Source organism: Diceros bicornis, chromosome 25 (assembly GCF_020826845.1).
Source record: "Diceros bicornis minor isolate mBicDic1 chromosome 25, mDicBic1.mat.cur, whole genome shotgun sequence".
NCBI lineage: Eukaryota > Metazoa > Chordata > Mammalia > Perissodactyla > Rhinocerotidae > Diceros > Diceros bicornis.
This window is the reverse complement of record NC_080764.1, coordinates 11696682-11716695: the sequence shown is the minus strand read 5'-3', so window position 1 is coordinate 11716695 and position 20014 is coordinate 11696682. Positions and strand designations below refer to the sequence as shown.

The 20014-nt window shown below is 53.1% G+C and overlaps 1 protein-coding gene across 2 annotated transcripts in view; it reads right to left on the bottom strand.

The window, feature by feature from the left end:
- Positions 1 to 909: 909 nt before the first annotated feature.
- Positions 910 to 20014, bottom strand: part of PLA2G6 (phospholipase A2 group VI) — a 58714-nt gene continuing 39609 nt past the window's right edge. For both annotated transcript variants that reach the window (XM_058568373.1, XM_058568372.1), the window contains exons 9-17: positions 19778 to 19939; positions 17636 to 17714; positions 14994 to 15157; positions 12884 to 13034; positions 4525 to 4661; positions 3942 to 4096; positions 2537 to 2704; positions 1919 to 1992; positions 910 to 1736 (exon numbers count right to left, since the gene is read on the bottom strand). In XM_058568373.1, the coding sequence (XP_058424356.1) occupies positions 1592 to 1736; positions 1919 to 1992; positions 2537 to 2704; positions 3942 to 4096; positions 4525 to 4661; positions 12884 to 13034; positions 14994 to 15157; positions 17636 to 17714; positions 19778 to 19939 (1235 nt within the window). In that variant the 3' untranslated portion in view covers positions 910 to 1591. The remainder of the gene's footprint in view (positions 1737 to 1918; positions 1993 to 2536; positions 2705 to 3941; positions 4097 to 4524; positions 4662 to 12883; positions 13035 to 14993; positions 15158 to 17635; positions 17715 to 19777; positions 19940 to 20014) is intronic.

Below are 20014 nucleotides of genomic sequence, written 5' to 3'. Positions count from 1 at the left end.
AGGGCTGGGAGCACTGGAGGTTGGTACCCTCGGCTGCCCACTGCTCAGCGGGAGTGAAGGAGGCTGCAGAGTGGGACCCGGAGATGGAGGGCCGGCCGAGGAGGAGGTGGCAGCTTAATTATTCACCAGCCAGGGATGTCAGAATGCGATCTGGGGCGTAACCAGACCCGGCGGGGAAGGCATCCTGTGACGCGGGTGGGTTCATGTGACCTGCCCTTCAATTATTTACCCCTCTGAGCACGCGTGGACGGGCCACTCTCCTAGTTTACCTCCTCCCCGAAGACGAGGCTTCCCCAGGCCAGCCGGGACCCCTGGCTCCGGGGGCACCCTTGCCCGCCTGTACTGCACTGGGCATTGCCCACCCTATCGGGCTAGAGCTGCGCAGCGCCCTCCTCCAGGACGCTCTCTGACAGACCAGCCCCTGGAGGCTGAGCGCACGAGTGGGTAGTCACTGTTCTTGGGCCTCTCTCTACCCTGGGCCCCTCAGACCTGCACCTCAAGGACCAAGGCGCCCACATCTGCTGCTGCCCGCCCAGCTCCTCTGACTGCTGGAGAGGGGACAGCACAAACCCCGGAGTCGCACAGACCAGGGGACAAACCTTGGCCCTGCTCACTCGCTGTGTGGCCAGCCCGAGCACTCTGCCCTCTCTGGGTCTCATCCCCTCCCCCCGGCAAATGGGGGTCTCCCTCGTCCCCCACCACGAGGCAAGTGGGCCTAGCTGCCGCCTCTGAACACCCTCACAGGCCTGATGTGGGGAGGCCTGGAGAAGAGAAGAGGTGTCCCCGCCCTGGGGAGTGGGGGAAACAGCGTCCGTCCAAGTGGGCACAGGAAGATGACAGTCAAGGCTGAGGGGAGCTGGTAGGGGGGGAACGGGGCACTCACACAACAGTGCACACAACACAGGCGAATTGGAATCAGACAGTTTATTTCACAGTTTGGGGGCAGCCCCGGGGGCCCCTCCCCACTCGTAAACTACTTCCTGTCAGGAAAAATAACTTAAGTCACAGGAGCGACGACCTTTGAGAGCCGAGAAGAGCTCGCAGGGTGGGGCAGCTCTGAGGGGTGCAGGTGGCTGGGCGTGTGTTGAGGGGCAAAGTCGAATGGGGCGCCCCAACTCTGGGAGCCTGGGTTTCCCCTGCTGACGGGGTGGGAGACAGCCCCTCCTCTAGCCCCGTCCCCAGGGAAGAGGGCAGAGGGTAGCAGAGGTCCTGCACCCCCAGGGGACCTGGAAGAACCCAGTGCCCTCTGGGAGGCTGGGCTGGGGCGAAGCCGGGCTGGGGGCACACCCAGGCGCCCTTAGTGTTGGAACCGACAAGGCGAAGGGCCTGAATCAGTTGTCCCTGGTGGTCAGGGAGAGGCCCGAGTGAGGCTCTAGGCTTTGTAAGCCTGGAATAACAAAAAGTGCCAGAAGGTGAGGACAGGGGGAGAGAGGCCTCAGGACTCGCCTCAGGCAGGAAGTCCAGCCTCTCTGAGGCCAGTCTGTGGACGCAGAGCTGCCTGGGCCTGGCCATGACCAGCTGGCCAGGCCTCTGCAGCAGGGGCTGGGTGGGTAGGTGGGTGGGGTAGGGGGCGGCTGGGGGCCTGGCTGCCTCACGGCAAGAGCAGCAGCTGGATGAGCTTCTGGAATTCCTCCCGGTGCTCGTAAACGTAGACCTCGGTCTCCCAGAGGGCATTGACCAGCACTGCGTCGCTGACCTCGTCCAGCATGATGTCTGTCCCCAGCTGGGGATTCAATCTGTCCGCGTCAAGGAGGGGTCACCCCAGGACGCTTGGCCCAGGTGGGGGACAAGAGCCAGGACTTGGGGAAAGGGAAGGTCAATGCCATGGGCTGGGGTGGGGAAGGTCGCCAGGTCTGGCCAGGGTGTGGGGCTGGGGGCCGGGGGCGGGGGCCGGGGCCGGTGCTGGCCGAGCCCTCACCTGAAGTACTGGATGCCGACCATCTCGCACCAGGCCCGGGCCCGGTCCACAGCCCGCCCATCCGGATCTGTGCACTGGCGAAAAGCAGCCCCTGTGAGCGTCTAGTACACACGGCACCCACAGCCCCTGCCTGGGGATCCCCAGGTTCTAGTCTGGCTCAGCCACCGATCCGCACAGAGATGGGGTGAGGCCCCCTCCCTGGGCTGCAGTGACGTCCCAGCTGTGCAATCAGAGGGCCACGGTCTGTGGTTTTCACCAGTGTCTCAGCAGCGCCCGTTCAGGGTCAGTGAGCATGTGAGGGGGGTTGGGGGGGGACACACAGGGGCTGAGTGGACAGGCCTCCCCCACGTCCCCGCCCCCTGCAGCTTTTGTCCGTCTGATATTCTGGGCTTCCACACAGGTCTGCATTTGAAGGAAGGGATCCACAGCTACAAGGTGCTTGAAATCCCCCACTGTAGGGTCCCTGCCAGCACTGAGACTCTGAATTGGGGACCCCCCTCCCCTGAGCTGGCTAAAGAGGTTCAACAGAGCCTCCTTGACACCCAGGGTCCCCCAGGAAGGTGTCATCCTGGGGCTGAGACCCTGAGGGACGTGGTCTGGGGAGGGGCCCATACTCACACAATCCACCACCATCTTGCCCAGTTCCTTGGCCCCAAAAACAGTCTTGGCCAGTTCCCAGGGGTTGCTGGGACGGAAGACATCCACACAGGTCACGGGCACCTGCGGGGACCTCCCTGTCCCCAGAGAGACGACGATGGAGAGCTTCTTCACTTTGTTGCCCTGACCCTGTTGGGGACAGGACGGGGTAGTTGGAGGAGATCTTCCCCTGGTGGACCTCTCCTCGGGTGGGGGGCACCCAGGGGTGAAAGGCCCCCAGCCCGGGCCCTCGGGGAGCGTCAGGAGCGGAGACAGGCCTCTGGGGCAGGAATCCAGCCTGTGCTGCCTCTCCCCTTTGCTCCAGAACAAGCTCTGCTGCCGAGCTGTTGGAACCTACCCAGGCTCCTCCTCCACACTAGGAGGCAGCTTGTATCTTCCAAGGACCCTTCCCCATCCCAGTCTCTCACTGAGTCCCTCCTCTTCCTGGAAGTCCGCCCTGCCCCGCCTGGCCCCTAGAGAGTGCTCTCCTCTCCCATGGCCGAGCCCCTGCCCCACTAGCCAGGGGCTGCACCGAGGCTTCGTGATGACCACAGTGGTAACCACAGTGACCACAGCCGGCAAGGATACGGCACACTTGGGGTCAGGCACTGACCTAAACACCGTACAGATAAGAGCTCATGGAAGCCTCACGACAGTCCCCTAGGCAGGGACTGTCAGTACCACTGGCAGTGGCTGACGGGAAGCAGGGGCAGAGCCAGGACCCAAACCCAGAGGCCACGTGGTCCAGGGCCTGAGCTCACGCTACTGCGCCACACTGCCTCTCCCGGCACGCGGGGGCCTTGCCCACCTCTGTGCAAGCCTCCTTGGGCTGAGAGCTGCTTCTCATCCTCCAAATCATTGACTCTGCACTGTCCTGTCCCCAAAGGCCTCAGGATGGGGTCCCCTCCTCCGTGAGCCCTTTCCGAGCCCCCAGGCCTCTCAGCAGAGGTGGTCCTCCTCCTGGGCCCCCGCACAGTCCTCTATCACAGCACCTGAGACACCTGGAGGGGTGTGACCTTGTGTATGGACTGTCTCCCCTGGATAGGAGCTCCTCAAGGGCAAGTGTGTGTCCTCAGGCTGGGCAGCGCAGTTAGCACTGGGGCTGGCATGTACTGGAATGCATGCTGCCCTCCCCACTCACGGCAGATGCTGTTAATTGATCATAACACTCTTCACCACCTAGGCCAGACTGGGCCTCAGAATCCCTCTTAGCACAGTGCTACAGGCAGATACCACCCATCCAGCAGGTTCAAGTGTGAGATAAAATTGCTGTTGAGTGCACACATGAATAAATTGCTCTCTAGGAGTCCCTCCTTAGCAGTATTTGCTGAAACAGGGGTGGCTGCAGTGGGCAGTCACGTCCCCTCCGACCTGAGGTGGCTCTCACCTTGCGGATCAAGTCCTGGTTGTATTCATGGATCTCAGTCATGGCGTCCAGCGTGGGGTTGTTGGCCAGCAGCCCGCCATCCAGGAAGCGTCCACTGGGCCGGAAGTAGGTGGGGGCTGCCCCACTGCTTCGGGCTGCCCGCCATACCAGCTGGTCTGGGGTAGGGGAGGAGGGTGGCCCAGTGCCACAAGGGACTGGTATAAAAGCCGCGCTTCAGACCTGAGTGTGTGTGTGTGTGTGTGTGTGTGTGTGTGTGTGTGTGAGTGTGGGTATAGGGGTGTGGGTCTGCGGGACAGGGAGAGGCTCAGAACTCTTCAGAAGCAGGCCCGACAAGGCCATGTTGTCTGGCCTCGCCATCCTGGTGGACGGCAGGGTGTCGCCGAGGGCCGCCTCTCGACAGCCCGAGGCCTGACAGCTCCCCAGCTCTGCCTCCTGCAGCCGATCAAGACTCTGGAGAGCAGACGGCGCGGCGCGGGGGATGGTGGTGGGCTGCAGGGCCGGCAGCAAGCTGACAACTCCCCCCACCGCCCCGCAGCCTCTGGGGCCAATCGCTTCCCACAGGTGCACCGAACATGGTTTTCACCTGAGGGCTGAGTTAGAGGCTTCAGGTTGATATTCTGGCTGAATCGCGGCTCCCGCACGCACTCTGGGGCCTCGTAATTCCGGAAGAGGTGGAGTTCAGCCGGCTGCCGGTCAGACAGCGTCCCTGTCAGCATCACCCTGGAGGGAAACCGGGAGCAGGACGGCTGACGTCACCGACCCACCCACCTTTGGCAATCTTCCTCCAAACCGCTGATGGCCTTCTCCTCAGACCCAGCGATGCCACTGCTGGGAATTCATCCTAAGACGCACTCACACGTGTGGGAGACAGGCACGCGCAAGGCTGTTAGCAGCAGCATCGGTTGTTAAAGCAAAAGACTGGAGACAACCATATGTCTAACAGTGGGCCGCTTCACTGCACCGCAGCTCCCCAACCAGTGCGTCTGTGTCGCTGCGGAACGACTGAGGAAGGCTTTACGTCCATAGGCACTGAGCACCAAGATTTATGGTTAAGTGGAAAAAGCAGGGCTCAGGACAGTGTGTTTAGTATGCCACCATTTATTTAAAAACAAAACCCAAAAAAAACCTCTGTGCCTATTTGCTCCGTCAGAGGGTGACTCTGGAAGGCCCATGAGTAGCCCCTGGCAACAGTGAGCTGCCTCTGGGGCAGGGGACTGCCTGGTGGCTGCAACTCCGGGACAGGAGCAGGAGGAGACTTCACTGTGTCACCTTTGATGCCCCTTCAGTGTTCGACCACGTGAGTCTATAACCTATTAAAGACGACTCCTACTGGTCTTGAGAGACGCAGACATCCTTAAGTACTGCGGGGAGTGCAGACTGGCACAGCCCTCTTGGAAACTAATACATATTAAGACCCTGGATCTTTGATCTGGGAATTCCATTTTGGAAAATCTACCCTAAAGGCATAATCTTAGCTACAATGGAAGCTTCTTGTACAAGACTATTCATCACAGTATAATTGATTATAGTGAAAAGTGAACCCATCTAAAGGGCAGCAATAGAAGGGCTAATGAAACAATGGAATGTTTTGCAGCCTTTCAAAATTATGCTGGCAAGGAGTTCAGAGTAACACAGAAATGTATTTGTTACGTCGTAAAGAAAAATATAAAGGAAAGGGAACAAAAAAACTCTACCTAGGGAAAAAAGACCAGTTTTCTGTTTCTGGGAATATTGTGGGGAGGTTAGTTGAACAATCTTCCTACTGAACAAAAAATTAAATGCTGGAAAAAATATTTTAAAAAATCTTCTTAAAAGCACAGAAGCCCTGACAAGATAGAAAGGACAGATCAGGGTAAATTCTGAGGATAAGCAAGAACCCAGAGAGGTAAACAGAGCACAGACTAATGTCTAATGGGAGACCCCTACATTAGGCTGGGACCCCAAAGGGCTATGCTCTTGGATAAGGGTGAACCAGAAATAAACCTGCCCCTTTCCCACCCCTGCAGGATGTGAGGAAAGTTGCCATTGGACAAAAGAGGGAGAAAAATTCCCTGAAAACGTATAACCACAAACTAACCCTCAAGGGGATTTGCAGTCTAAATTCACACTACCTGGGGGAAGCTCCAAAACCTTCATGCCAAGAATTCAGTTACAGTGGCCCTAGACGGCAGTGTACCTAGGTACCTGGAAGAGACAACACAAGACACTCTGAAGGAAAATACTATCACTCTAAGCCTCACAGAAACTGCACATATTATTCTTCAACACTAAGGAACACCACATAGTTAAAAAAAAAACAAACAGCATCAGGGGGCACACAATGAAATAAAACACCATGAATGAGAACCAGCTTAAACCAACATAAACAGCAAAACATACCTACATAGACTGCAGATATTTGAATCCTCAAACAAAGATTCCAAAACAGCTATGCTTACAATGTTCAAAGACAAGCTTGACAGTATCTTCAGGGAATAGGAAACTATAAGTAATGACCCAGAAGATTTGAAGAGGAACCAAAGAGTACTTCTAGAAATTTTTTAAAAATACAAGAGAATAAAAAACTCAATGGATGGGTTAAATGGAAAATTAGATAAAGCTAAAGAGAGAATTAGTGAATTGGAAAATAGGTAAGAAGAAGTTATCCAGAATGCAACACATAGAGATAAAATGATAGAATATACAGGAGAAGTTAAAAGACATGGAAGATACATAAAGTCTAACATGTTTAATTGGAGTTTCAGAAGGAGAGGAGAGGAGAGAGAAAATTAGGAAGAGGCAAAGGTTGAAGAGATAACGACTCAGGTTTCCAGAACTAAAAAAAGGCACCAATCCAAAGATTTAAGAAGACCAAAAAATCCCATGCAGGATAAACTAGAAGGAATTCATATCTAGATATATCATAGTACTACTGTAGAGAACCAAAAACAAACAAACAAATAAAAATATCCAGGGAAAAAAGACCAATTGCTTTCAAAGGGGTAACAGTTAGATTGAAATTGACTTTGCAAGTGCAACACTGGAAGCTAAAAGAAGACAGCATGATATCTTGTATGTTCTACAAGAAAACCGCCAGCCTAGAATTCTATACCAGCAAGAATAAGAGTAAAATAAAACTATTTTCAAACAATTCTGCTGGTGGAGAATTCACCACCAGCAGACCCTCTCCAAGGGAACGTCAAAAGAATGTACTTTAGGCAGAAGGAAAGTGGTCACAGACGGAAGTCTGGGATGCAAGAAAGAATGTAGAGCAAAGTGATACACACATATACACATACATACGCACACACGTACACATACACACACACATCCGTAGCCAAGGGTGTGCTGGAGCTAGCTCATACTGGCTTGTAAGAACCTCCTGCTAAATCTCACGAGCTGGTTGCTAAGCTATGAGATTAGTAAATAGCCCTGGTATTTTGAAATTGGCCATGGTGAAAGTATTTATGCTACAGGAATCAGCAAACACTACAGATCAGGGCTTCTTCCCCCAGAGATCTGGTTTACCAGCACACCACTGGCTAAATCTAAATGACAGCCAACTTCAAAAAATAATTATAATGTCTTGTGAGGCTTAAAAAAACAAGATAGATTTAAAATATAGGAAAACAATTATAGATAAGATGGGGAAGGTACACGGAATTAAAGTATTTTAAAATCCTTGATTATCTGAGGGGAAGGTAAAGGTATCAATTAAATTTAGATTTTTATAAGTTAAGTATGCACTAAAAAAAAAAGGAGTGCATAGAGTACAAACTATTGGTGGTGGGCGTGTGGCATGGAATGTAATGATTAAAACTATTCAGTAATTCCAAAACAAGGCAAGAAAGAGAAAAAGAAATGCAGAACAAAATAAGATGGCATATGTCATCCCAAATATATCAGTAATTACATAAATATAAATGGACCAGCCATATAAACTATTAGATTAACTATGTGAAGGTTTTGATAGTCAAACCAATCAGCTAAACCAAACTTAACTAATTAGTTAACTTAAATAAATACATTACTATGCATTAAAAATCCATAAATGGACTAAATGCTCCAGGTAAAAACAAAGAGTAATAGATTAGATAAAGAACAAATCCAACTATGGGCTATTTACAAGAGATACATCTAAAACATAGGATTCAAGAAGGCTGAATTAAAGGATGAGTACAGATGTACCACGCAAATATAACCAAAGGAAGCCAGTACAACTACGTTAATATCAGGTGAAATGGGCTTTAAAACAAAAAGCATTCCTAGAGATAAAGAGGGCTGCCTCATAATAATAAAAGATTCCAGTCGCCGGAAAAATACACAAAATTTAAATTTATATGCACTTATTAGCATATGTCAAAATATTAAAAGAAAAATTGACGGAACTAAAGGGAGAAAAGGGAAATTCTCAGAGTGGGAGACTTTAACATCTCTCTCTCAATAATCGATTGGAGAGGTGGACAAAAAATTAGTAAGGATATGGAAGATTTGAAAATTTTAAACAACATTCCTAGCCAACATGCCTTAATCGACATGTACAGAACTTGGCACCCAACAAATGGCAGAATCCCTATCTTTTAAGTTACACATGGGACATTAAAAAAACTAGCTGTAAAAGGCCACAACCCAGGTCTCAACAAATTTTAAAGGACCAAAATCATACAGAGCATGTCCTCTAGCCACAAAGTCATTAATAACAAAAATATAACTAGAAAATCCCCTGAGTTTAGAAATTGAGAAATGCATTTTTAATGACCTATGGTTAAAAAAATTATAATGCAAATTAGAAAATATTTTGAATCAAACAATCATCAACATGCTTATGGGATATAATTAAAGCAGTACTGAGAGGAAATGTTTAGATTACACACACACACACACACACACACATATATAATATATACACATAGGTAGTAGAACAGAAAAAAGGCTGAAAATCAATGAGCAAAACATTTATTTCAAGAAGTTAAAAAAAGAACAGCTAAATAAATGCAAAGAAAGTACAAGAAGAAATAAAAATAAGAGCAGCAATTTAATGAAACAGAAAACATACAATAGAGAGCCAATAAATTGCCAAAAGCTGGTTTTCTGAAAGAGTGATCCAATTGAAAAACCTGTGACAAGACTGGTCAGGAAGAAAAGAAGAGCTGTAAATAGTCAGGAATGGAAAGGGGGCATCACAACAGAGGCTGCAGGCATTAAAAAGATAATAAAAATACTTTGAACAACTCTACACTAATAAATTTGAAGATTTGACAAAATGGACACCTTCCTAGAGAAACAAAACCAAAATTAACTCAAAAAGACATTTAGAAACCCTAATAGTTTTATAACCATTAAAGAAATTAATTCCAACTTCACAAATTTTCCCTCAAGCAAACTCAGGCCTAGATGACTTTACTAGTAAATTCTACCAAAAATTCAAGGCAGAAATAAAGTCATTATTATACTAACTCTTCCAGAAAATAGAAAAAGAGGAAACACTGCCTCAAAACCAAAACCCAGCAACCCCAAAACGGGAAAAAACAGTCAAGCTCGCTCATAAACATGGATGCAAAATCCTAAACAAAATCTTAGCAAACGGAGCTCATCAGCACTCTCTCTGTAAAAGGCACCAGGAATTGAAAGCAGGGATTCGAACACGTACGTACACCCATGTGCATAGCAGCATTGCTCACAACAGCCAAAAGATAGAAACGACCCAAATGTCCATCAACAGACGAATGGATAAACACAATGTGGTACATACATCCAATGGAATATTATTCAGCCTTAAAAAGGAAGGAAATTCTGACACACGCTACAACGTGGATAACCTTGAGGACATTATGCTAAGTGAAAGGAGCTAGACACAAAAGGACAAATACTGTCTGGTTCCAGTTACATGAAGTTCTTAGAGCAGTCAAACTCACAGAGATAGAAAGCAGAATGGCGGTTGCCAGGGGCTCTGGGGAGAGGGGAACGGAGAGTTGTTTAATGGGTACAGAGTTTCAGTTCCACAAGATGAAAAAGTTCTGGAGATCGGTTGCACAACAAGGTGAATATAGTCATTACTACTGAATTGTACACTCAAAAATGGTTAAGATGGTAAATTTTATGTCATGTGTATTTTACCATAATTAATTGTATACTAAATAAATAAATGGTATTTCTAAATATGAGCTACAGTTAGAAAAAATGTTTAAAATGTATAAATGTTTAAAAATGTATAATTTAAAGTAGCACAAAACATATGAAGTACCTAAACAGATTAAAAAAACAGATGTATAAGATCTCTATAGATAAAATTATAAAATTGAACTGAGAAACTCTGAACCAACGGAATGTTTTACTACGTTCTCTAACTGGAAGACTCAGTGTTTTCAGACGTCAATTCGCCCCCAAATAAACTGACAGATTCAATGTAATCTCAATCAAAATCCCAACAGGATTTGGTTTTCTGTAGAATTTGACAATCTGATTCTACAATTTATGTGGAAGCGCCAACAGTCATGAGTAACCCTTATACAGCACTCTTTATGCACCAGCTGCTCTTTAACTGCTATAATTTTTTCACTCCTCATGAAGACCCTAGGAGGCAGGTAGTATATTATTCCCATTTTCGAGAAGAGGAAACTTCAGGGTGCAGGTTCTTAACCACTTCTCTATAGGGCCTCCAAGAACAGCCATGATACTCTTGAAGGAGAAGGACACGGTGGGAGGCCCTGCTGCCCCGGATGCCAGGACTTATTACCACGCTGTCGACTCAGGGCTCTGTGGGCCGGGCACAGGCACAGACGCCCAGCCCACGGAACAGAGCACAGCCAGAAACAGACCCAAGCAAGGACCCCTGACCCACAACCGAGGCAGCAAGGCTCCAGGTGTGGCGAGCAAGACAGACTTCTTCACAGAGTAGACTGGGGAAACCTGTTATTCGTATGGAAAACATGAAATGGAATCTGCCCTGATACAAAAACCAATTTCAGGTTGATAAAAGACATAAACAGGAAAGGCAGATCTAGAGAGCTTTCCGGCCTGACACAGGAAAATACCTCCTGCCTCGGGTTAGGGAAGGGTTCTTGAATGGATATGAAAAGTACAAACTATAAAAAGGAAACATTTCTAAAGTCCACCACTTTAAGAACACCCACTCATCAACAAAACACCACAGAGCATGAAAAGACAAGCCATGGAATGGGAGAAAAGATTTCAAATCCATATATCCATCAAAGGACTAGTTCTCAAAACATAAAAAAGATCGTTAAGAAGCCTCCTAACTCAAAAATCACACAACCCAATTTTGCCAAAAATAGGCACTTGAACAGGAACTTTACAAAAGAGGAAATCCAAATGGGCTTTAAACTTCTGAAAAGGTGTTCAACCTCCCTAGTCATCAGGAAAATGAAAATTCAAACCAGCAGACAGCATCTTGTACTCTCCCAGATTTGTAAAGATAAAAACGTTTGACGATAACCAAACGCTGGCAAGAATGCAGAACAGGGCCTCTGAAACACGGCTGATGGGAGTGAAAATAGAAACCACTACTTTGGAAGACAGCTGGGCAGAATCGAAGCGTTGAGGCCTCGCATCCTCTGAGACTCGCAGCTCTGCTCCTGGGCATGTACCCCCCAGGGAGACTGGTACACGCGCAGGTCAGAAAACAGGTCCCCAGACGCTCACAGCCACACTCTTCGCAAGAGCTCCAAACTCTGCAAGTGTCCATCGAAGGTATTCAGGGAAATAAACTGTGAGGCGAGTCACATGATGGAATCCTCCACAGCAGAGAGAACAAATGAAGCACAGCTTCCCCCAACAGCAGGGGCGACGCTGACAAATGTAGCATTGATGGAAAGAAGAGATAGCACACAAAATGATTCTGTCCACGCCCAGGGACAGGCAAGACCGAGACTATGCTGGTCACACTGCCATCACAGTGCCATCACACTCCACACAGTGCACAGGTGGTGAAACTATCCCGAACAGCCAGGAAATCCCTTTCACACAGGTCAGGAGAGCGGCTACCTCGGGCCCAGAGTAGGGCACACACTCAACGGGCTTTTGGACTTAGCTGGCCGTCAAGTGGGTGTCTGCTTTATAATTATTCAATGAACTGCTTTATGTACTTTTCTAAATGTATGTTCTATTTCATCATTAAAAAGAGGAAAAATGCCTAGAATGAAATATACAAAAATGTTTTCAGAATATTATCTTTTGGTTAATAAATCATGGATGATATTTTCCTCTTCTTTTTACTCTCCGTATTTTCTAAATTTTCTTAGAAGACTATTATTATTCTTAAATCTTTTTAAAAAAAGCTTTATTATGAAAAGAAATCCTCCCTAACCCTCTAGGCTTCACTCACACTTCACTTCCTCCAGGAAGCCCTCCCTGACCACCTCATCCTCAGTCCTCTCTCCCTCTTGCTCCAATGGACAGTCAGTCAGCTGATGAATACTCTTCAATGGGCTGCTCTGGGGCAGTCCCTGGGCCAGACGCTGGGGCTACAGAAAAAACTGTTCATGCTCCTGCTTCAGGGAGCTCACAGTCTGGCTGGCGTCACAGGCACTAGACAGACAATAAAGTAACTCCGCGGTAAGGAACACTACAGAGAAGTAGTGGTGCTATAGGCTCTTCTGGAACCTCTTAAGCACGTGCTGCCTTGCTTGGCTGCCATTTTTCAGGCCACTTATCTCCCAACCAGAAGGTAAGCCTCCCCCTCTGCCGGCTGCATCCATAACCCCCACGCGTACAAACACAGTGCCTGGGCAGGCCATGCTCAGCAAAGAGGTCCCGAGTGTGTGGTGGACCAGAACCGACCCCCTCGGACCCAGGCCCGTGCTGTTCGCGTGGAGGGAAGAAGCTGCTCTCCACCCCACCCACCTCGCTTTAATCAGACCAGGCAGGGAGCCTCTGCCCCAGGGAACAGCGAAGGGGTGCACAGTTGGGGCCAAAGCCACCGTGCTCCCGCCCGGCAGGCTCACTTGGGTTTCTTGACGTCTGTCATCTTGGTGTGCTCTCCAAACTCCCGCTTCAGGAACTCCTCCAGGGGCCCCGACTCGTAGGGCCGCGAGCCCCGGAACACCTCGTCCTTCATGCGGAAGTACACGCCACGCATGTAGGCCATGGACTTGCCTAGGAACAAGGGAGTCAGAGGTGGGGAGAGACACGAGGGCCTGCCCTGACCGAGGGCCTGGGCACAGGTCAGCTGTGGGAACCAGGGCCAGCAGGAGGGGGGCAGATTTACCAAGGCACTAACCAAGCTGGAGCTCCCAGGCTCCCCTTTGCAACTTCCCACAGAGGCAGAAATCCCCCTCCAGCAGCCCCAAGGCTCTGTACTTAATTTTGTGTTCATAATTTTGTATTATTTCTCTTTAAAAAGGGCCCTGAAAGTGAAATCGCTTATACATCTAGTTCCACCCTGTTCGTCAAGGAATAGAAAGGCCAGCCCTGCAGTCCGAGAACAGACAGGGTCAAAGGGCAGGTTGCACCTCACAGCAGGCTTCCCCCCAGCGGGGGTGTGCAGCCAGGGGGCCACGAGAGAGGCTTTCTGCCCGTATAAGAGGCTGAACTAGGCGGCTCCTCAGATCCCTTCACAGCCCCCGGGAATCTGAAGACCCTGGATGGGGGACAAACGTCCCCTGAAGAAGGGAGTGACCCTTTGTGGAGGACAGGCTGGTACCTCTGCCCACTCTGTCCTGCCCCCCAGACCTCATGCCCCACTGGGCGGAGGCAGGCCCCTGAGATGGCTCCCCTCTCAGGGAAGACAGGAACAAAGGCCAGAGAGGGGCCGTGGGGCCCGAGGCCAGGGGAGAGACCTGGTCCTGGCTCTGCCAACTCACTGCGTGACCCTCTCTGTCCTCAGTTTCCCCATCTGTAACCTCACAGGGCTATCGCGAGAACATTAAAATGAAGTGAAACAGTAAAGTGTTACAGTAAACAGTGTAGCAGCACACTGTCGGGACCACAAATCCTGGCGGCTTGCCAACTGACAATCCTCCTCTTCCCAGAGCCCCAGGGGATACTACTCCTGGGAGCCACCGGGACTGGCTCTGCCCCACATCCCCACACACCCTGGACCACCCGGCCACGGCCTCCTCCCATGGTGAACCCCCAGATGCCTGTGCCTCCCCCATCTGACTGGGGCTCCCTGAGGCTGGATGTGCGCCTGACAGCCCGGCATCCCTAGCACCCGGCAAGGCCTGGTGCACAGGCCTGGCCCGCAGGCCCTGCTGCCCCGGGAGCGGGAGGGTCCTCTCCTGGTGCTTTCAGATCTGGAGGGCAGGCTGCAGAGCATGGAATCTGACCAGCACCGGGGCAGGGATCGCTGGTCAGGGATGCTGAGGCCGAGGCCGACCCCCGCCTGGGTGGGGGCTGGACCCTGTTCTGGGAGGGCCCCCACCGGCAGAATCACGGATCCCAGACAGCTCCATAGAGGAGACCCCACCTGAGTGGAGACAAGGCCCACCCAGCAGTCTGTCTAGTAAGCGATGCACGCTGTCACCTTTGCAAAGCTGCAGAGAGAGCAGACTGCACAGGTAGCCTGGGACGTGCACCGGCCTTGGGACGTGCTGGGCTGGCATTCTGGGGGGCTGTCCCAGCCCAACAACCCCACGGCTGGGCTCTGTGACTTTGGTCACCTCTCCCCCTAGGGCCTTCATTTCCCTGTGGGTAAAATGAAGCATGCAGACTAGGGCTCTGGCGTTCTGTGACTCGGTGGCTCCTCATTCCTGGGGCAACCCACTCCATCCATTGAACTGCCTGATTTCCAGCAGGTCATGAGCAGCCTGCCTCCCAGGGCTGTGGGGAGCAGTGGTTGAGGCAATCGATACAAAAACCCTTCCCACACTGAAAGCAAGGGCAACTGGGTCTGTCCTTCATGGCTGGCTGGGGGCATGGAGCACCAGCGCACCCACCCAGCCCTTCTCCTTCCAGCCTCGGACCCCAGCACCCTCAGCCACCCCACAAAGGGCTTACAAGCCCTGCCCTCCCCCATGGCCCTCTTTGCAAGGCTCTGAAAACATACTCAGCCACCCTGAGGGCATACTTGGCCCCACCCTGCGCTGCCCCCATTGTCCAGGGGGCCGCCCTCACCGTGCAGAATGGCCAGGGCCAGGATGCCCCCTGTGCTGGTCCCTGCCACCCAGTCAAAGAGGTCCTTGGTGGCGACGCCTGAGGCCTTCTCGATGGCGATGAGGAGCTGGATGATGATGAGGCCTTTCACGCCCCCGCCGTCCAGGCAGAGCAGGTGGTCATGGCTGCAGTGGGGACAGCAGTGGGAGAGAAGAGGGGCTCACTATGGCCTGGCTCTTTACCTCCCGCACTGGAGCCCGTGGCCCTGAGCACGTGCACCGTGGCAGCCACAGCCACATGAGCACATGAAGACCAAGCCCTGCAGAGCCTGCATGCCATTGGGGATTTGCAGAGGGAGAGTGGGGTGCTAAAAAGTGCAGTAGAGAAATGAAGGTAAGGGCAGCAGGGGCAGGGAAGGCCTCACTGGCCAGCACCACCTCAGCAGACCTCTGGGTTTGTCCCCCGACTCTGGACGGGGAGCTCCCTGAGGACAGCCACTCGGCTTTAGTCAGGTCTAGGGTCCCAGTCCCAGGCCTGAGCCGAAGCAGATGCCTGATAAGAGTCTGTTTGAGTCAAAGGCTGTGGGGGAAGGACTGGCCTACAGCAGGCCAGGAAGGGGTGGAAGAAGAGGGCCAGGACCCTCCACTGGGGGGAAGCAGGAGGGGAGGGGGGCAGGGAGGAAGGACCCTCTGTGTGCCGGGAGCTGTGAGGGGCTTTCGCCAGCACGAACTCACTAAATGTCCCAGACCTCTCTGAGGCGGACACTCCTGTTACCCCTGCACGTGTCTGTGAAGGAATGAAGCTCAGAGGCCAGGCGACTGCCCAGTCACACGGGTGGTAAGTGATGCGGCAGGATCTGGATTTCTGAGTCACCTGCTCTCCAACACACCCGACATGTCTCCCTCGGTCGGGCCATGCCAGCTCCCCGCCGCAGGAGAAGGCCTCCAACATCTGCTCAGACCTGGAACCTTCCTGATGGTCTCCTTCTCTTCTTTCCATCTCAGCTTAAATGTCACCGCTGAGAAGCCTGCCCTGCTGCCATCAGGACCCTCCAGCTCAGCCTGCTCCTGCCCCACCCACTTCCTTGGTGTGGGGCACTCCTCGCTTCTATAGGAACTGTTTCTCATTCTCTTGTTTATTCACTGTCTCTCTTCCCCACTGGGCCGGAAGCTCCCTGAGGGCAGGGACCAGCTCTGCTGTGTGCAGCGCTGAGTATCCAGTGCGCACAGGAGGCGTCCAATAGGCAGCTCCTGAATGAAGGAGGCCTGGGCGGCCGGCTCCAGGGTCCCTCATCTTTTCCTGGACAAGCTGCCCAGCCCTACAGCAAACCCAGAGGTGGCAGGGGAGACTGTGCTGTCACTGGAGGCCTGCAGGGCCCCTGACCAGGGAGGCCACAGCAAACATGCAAGAGACCCTTCTGAGGATGTGGGGCTGGCAACAGAAGGATTGACCCAGGGGGAGCAGGGCTGAGCTATGCGGCTCACAGACCCTCGTGGGGAGGTCCCCACAAGGGTCCTGATTCTTGCCTCAGCCCCACCTCCAAGGAGGACACTCAGGCTCGTGCAGACTCCCCTGGTCCTGCTGGAGAAGCTGCCTCCTCTCCTCCCCTTATTGTTAGTCCTCCCTCCGGGACCTTCCTCAGCCCTGCACAGGTGTGTGTGCATGTGTGTGTGCGCGCGCAGGCTGTGCAGTGGGAGGGAAGAGGGACAACGCTGATGGGGCAGGCGCACCCCCAGGGCACACATTACAGGGTGGCTGTGGAAACAGGTGGGATATGCCACAGGGAGGCCGCCCCTTCAGGCGAGGAGAGGCAGAGCCACGCGATGCTGCTGCCTGGCCCCCAGAGCAGGGGCTGCATCTGCTTCCGGGAGAGAGCTTTCCCTGCAGGGCTGGCACCAGAGATGCAGCCAGGAGAGAGGCTGCAGCAGCAGAAAGGATGTGGACTCGGAAGACCCAGGCGTGAGTCTCCGCTCTGACACTCACTCTGTGCAACCTTGAGCAAGTCACTTAACCTCTGGGGAATCAGGTTCTGCATTTGCCAAACAAGGTTACTAATACTTCCCTAGGAAGGCTGTTAGGAACAAGGGATGGTAATAAACAGAGAATAAACCGTGTTATTAAAGGGCGGGGTGGAGAGAGCACGGTCCATTGGAAACACATTTGTCCTGGTAACCGGCCGTGCTGGTGGGCACTGATTCCAGCACCAGGGACTGTCTTCAAGGACAAGGCTTGGGCTTCTTTCCTTTGTGCCCATCACCCAGGCCTGCCTCCTAGGATGGGCCTGGGTATACAGCAGGTGCTCGGGAACCCAGCCCACCCCACTAGCTCTGTGGAGGGAGGCGGGGTAAGGAGCAGGGTGGAATCAGAGGGAAGCAGGCTGAGCATCACAGCAGCTGAGGTCTCTCCCCGGGGGATCTGGGCCATCTCCCCCGATAAACCATGACAGGGTCAGGGAGGGCAGGGACAGGACTGTAGCCAGCTCCACTGTGTGACCTGGAGCCTGCACGGGCATTGATGAAGGAGCAGACCCGGGCTCTCTAAAGACTCAGGCTCTTTGCTGTGAGCTACCACACAGGGCTGTGGTGAGCACCCAGCCTCCAAGCCCGCTGCGGAGCACCCAGCAGAGGGCTTGCACATGTGGCCCCCTTCCCTCCTCCACTTACGTCCGCTTCTCGTCCCTCATGGAGCTCAGGATAAACGCTGGCTTCCGGGCCCGGGAGATGTGCATGAGGTCCTGCAGTTCTGTGAGGCACAGGGCAGGGGGGCTGGGGCCAGGCAGGGGTCGGGTCCCCTCCAGCCCACAGGTCCTGAGAGCAAGCCTGGAGCTGTGCCCTCCCCCCACAGCCCCCAGCAGGAGCATCTGCGTCCTGCCCTCAGGAGGGGCTCTTTGTCCCAGGAGACAGCTAACCCAGAGGCCACAGGCCCCTCGGGGAGAAATGGGCTGGAACGCAGAGGGGAGCCCACCGCCCCGGGAGGGCATCCCACCCTGCCCGGCCAGCTCCCGGCTTCTCCTCAATGTCGTCCTCCCAAAGCCCCGAAGCACAAGCACCCCTGCCGTGTCCCGTGCTTTGCAGCTCAGAGCGTTCATGCATCGGGCCGTGCTGCTGATAACCACCATCACCAGACGCATTATACCCGATCCACACAGAAGGCTAAAGAGGTTACATGACTCGTCCAAGGCCACTTAGACAAAATGGCTGAGTCAGGATGTTCCTCCGGGTTTCACTCCATGAATGAAGGGAGATACCCTGACCATTCTTCAGATGCCCCTGGTCCTGATCCCAGGTCTGGAGACTTCCTCAGCGGCCTCTTGGATTAGATGCACCCATCCACTCCATCCATGTTTTCCCCTGTGCCCAGGGCCCATCCCGCGCCCACCCAGTGGAGTAGCTGCCCTCCTGACAAGCAGCCCAGCCCCGGGTGCCCAGCCCGGCAATGCCACGCCATCTGGATTCTGATGGGCCTTCCCCACCACTGTGCACAGAGTCTGGAAGCAGCAAAGCAGGAGGGCAGGCTGCAAGGTGGCGTCTCCCCCTCACCAGGGCAAGTGGCTAGAGAGTGGGCCAGATAAGCGGGCAAGTGGCCAGGAGAGGTGGACAGAGTGCCAGGGCGAGGTTGGTAAGGAAGGGAGCATGTGTCTGGGCATGCAGCTGAGAAAAAGGAGAAGGGGGAACCAGAGCTACAGCTAGAGGGCCTGGCCGGGCTCCGCGGCCCCTCTAGGCCCAGGGCATTACCCATCTGCCGCCGCGCCCCAGGCCCACCATCCAGCCTGGCGTGGGTGACTGACTGCCTGTAAAATCGAGAGATAAAGATGGGGGGCAGGTCCTGGATGGGAGGCGGAGGACGAGGAGAGAGGCGGAACCAGAAGGACTAATTGTGCCTGGGCTATCCTGGCTAGAGGTGCTGGTGTCTGCTTCCCTAACAGTAAAAAAAAATATATATATATATGGGGGCCGGCCCGGCGGCGTAGCAGTTAAGTGCACGCGCCCTGCTTCGGCAGCCTGGTGGCCCAAGGGTTCGCAGGGTCGGATCCTGGGCGCGCACCGACGCACTGCTTGTCAAGTCATGGTGTGGCGGCGTCCCATATAAAGTAGAGGAAGATGGGCACAGATGTTAGCCCAGGGCCAGTCTTCCTCGGCAAAAAGAGGAGGAATGGCATGGATGTTAGCTCAGGGCTGATCTTCCTCACAAAAAAAAATAAAAAATGCCAGTTTGCCTAGGATCGGTTCCTGACTGCCCTGTTCAGGGGACCCTGCTCCCAAACAATCTGGAGCCCCGGGTGAGCCAGCTCACACAAAGCCCAGCCATCTCCATGGGCACCAAGGATGCACCCAGCAGATGCTAGTTGCCTGGCCACGTTCAAAAGCCTGTAAGTCAGCGAGGGGGCCAGCAGGGGAGCACACAGGCCTCAGGCCTGACAGAGACTCAGCAGCGTGGCAGAAACCCTCCTCGCTGAAGCCAGAGGGCCAGCAACTTCTCACTGCCCCCTTGGGCTCCCAGGGGACACAGAGAGGCTACAAAAGCACCCACCTCATGGGTGCCGTGGGGATGCCCAGACCTGAGACCTGTGTCCAGGGCATCCTCAAGGGAGATGGACCATGGGCCATTAGCCAGGGACCGCTCTGGCCTCTGGGCTCTATGGGTTGCTAGCTGCCTCCAGAGGCTAACAAACTCTGCCCCATCCTCCCTTGCTCCCTTCAACAACTTCTACCGTGGGGCCCCGATTCCTTCCCATCAGGTCTGCTCTGATCCAAGTGCCCAAGAACCAGCTGGAGAGGAGGGACCGTGGGAGGGCAGAGGCCTACCTAGGTTGTTTAAGCTGATTGGTGGGGGCTGAGATCTTTCCAGGGAGAAGCAATGGTGCGTTGCTGTGGAGCCCTGCTCCACGGGGACCCCCTGGACGAGTGGGAAGCAGCAGTCGGCCCCTACGGTTCTCAGCAGAGTTAGGAGCTCCTTCCTGGTGACAACTTGCCATGGTTTGAGGAGGTGGAGATCACACAGGATCAGAAACGATGTCAACACGCAAGTGAGAGGCCCCTCCT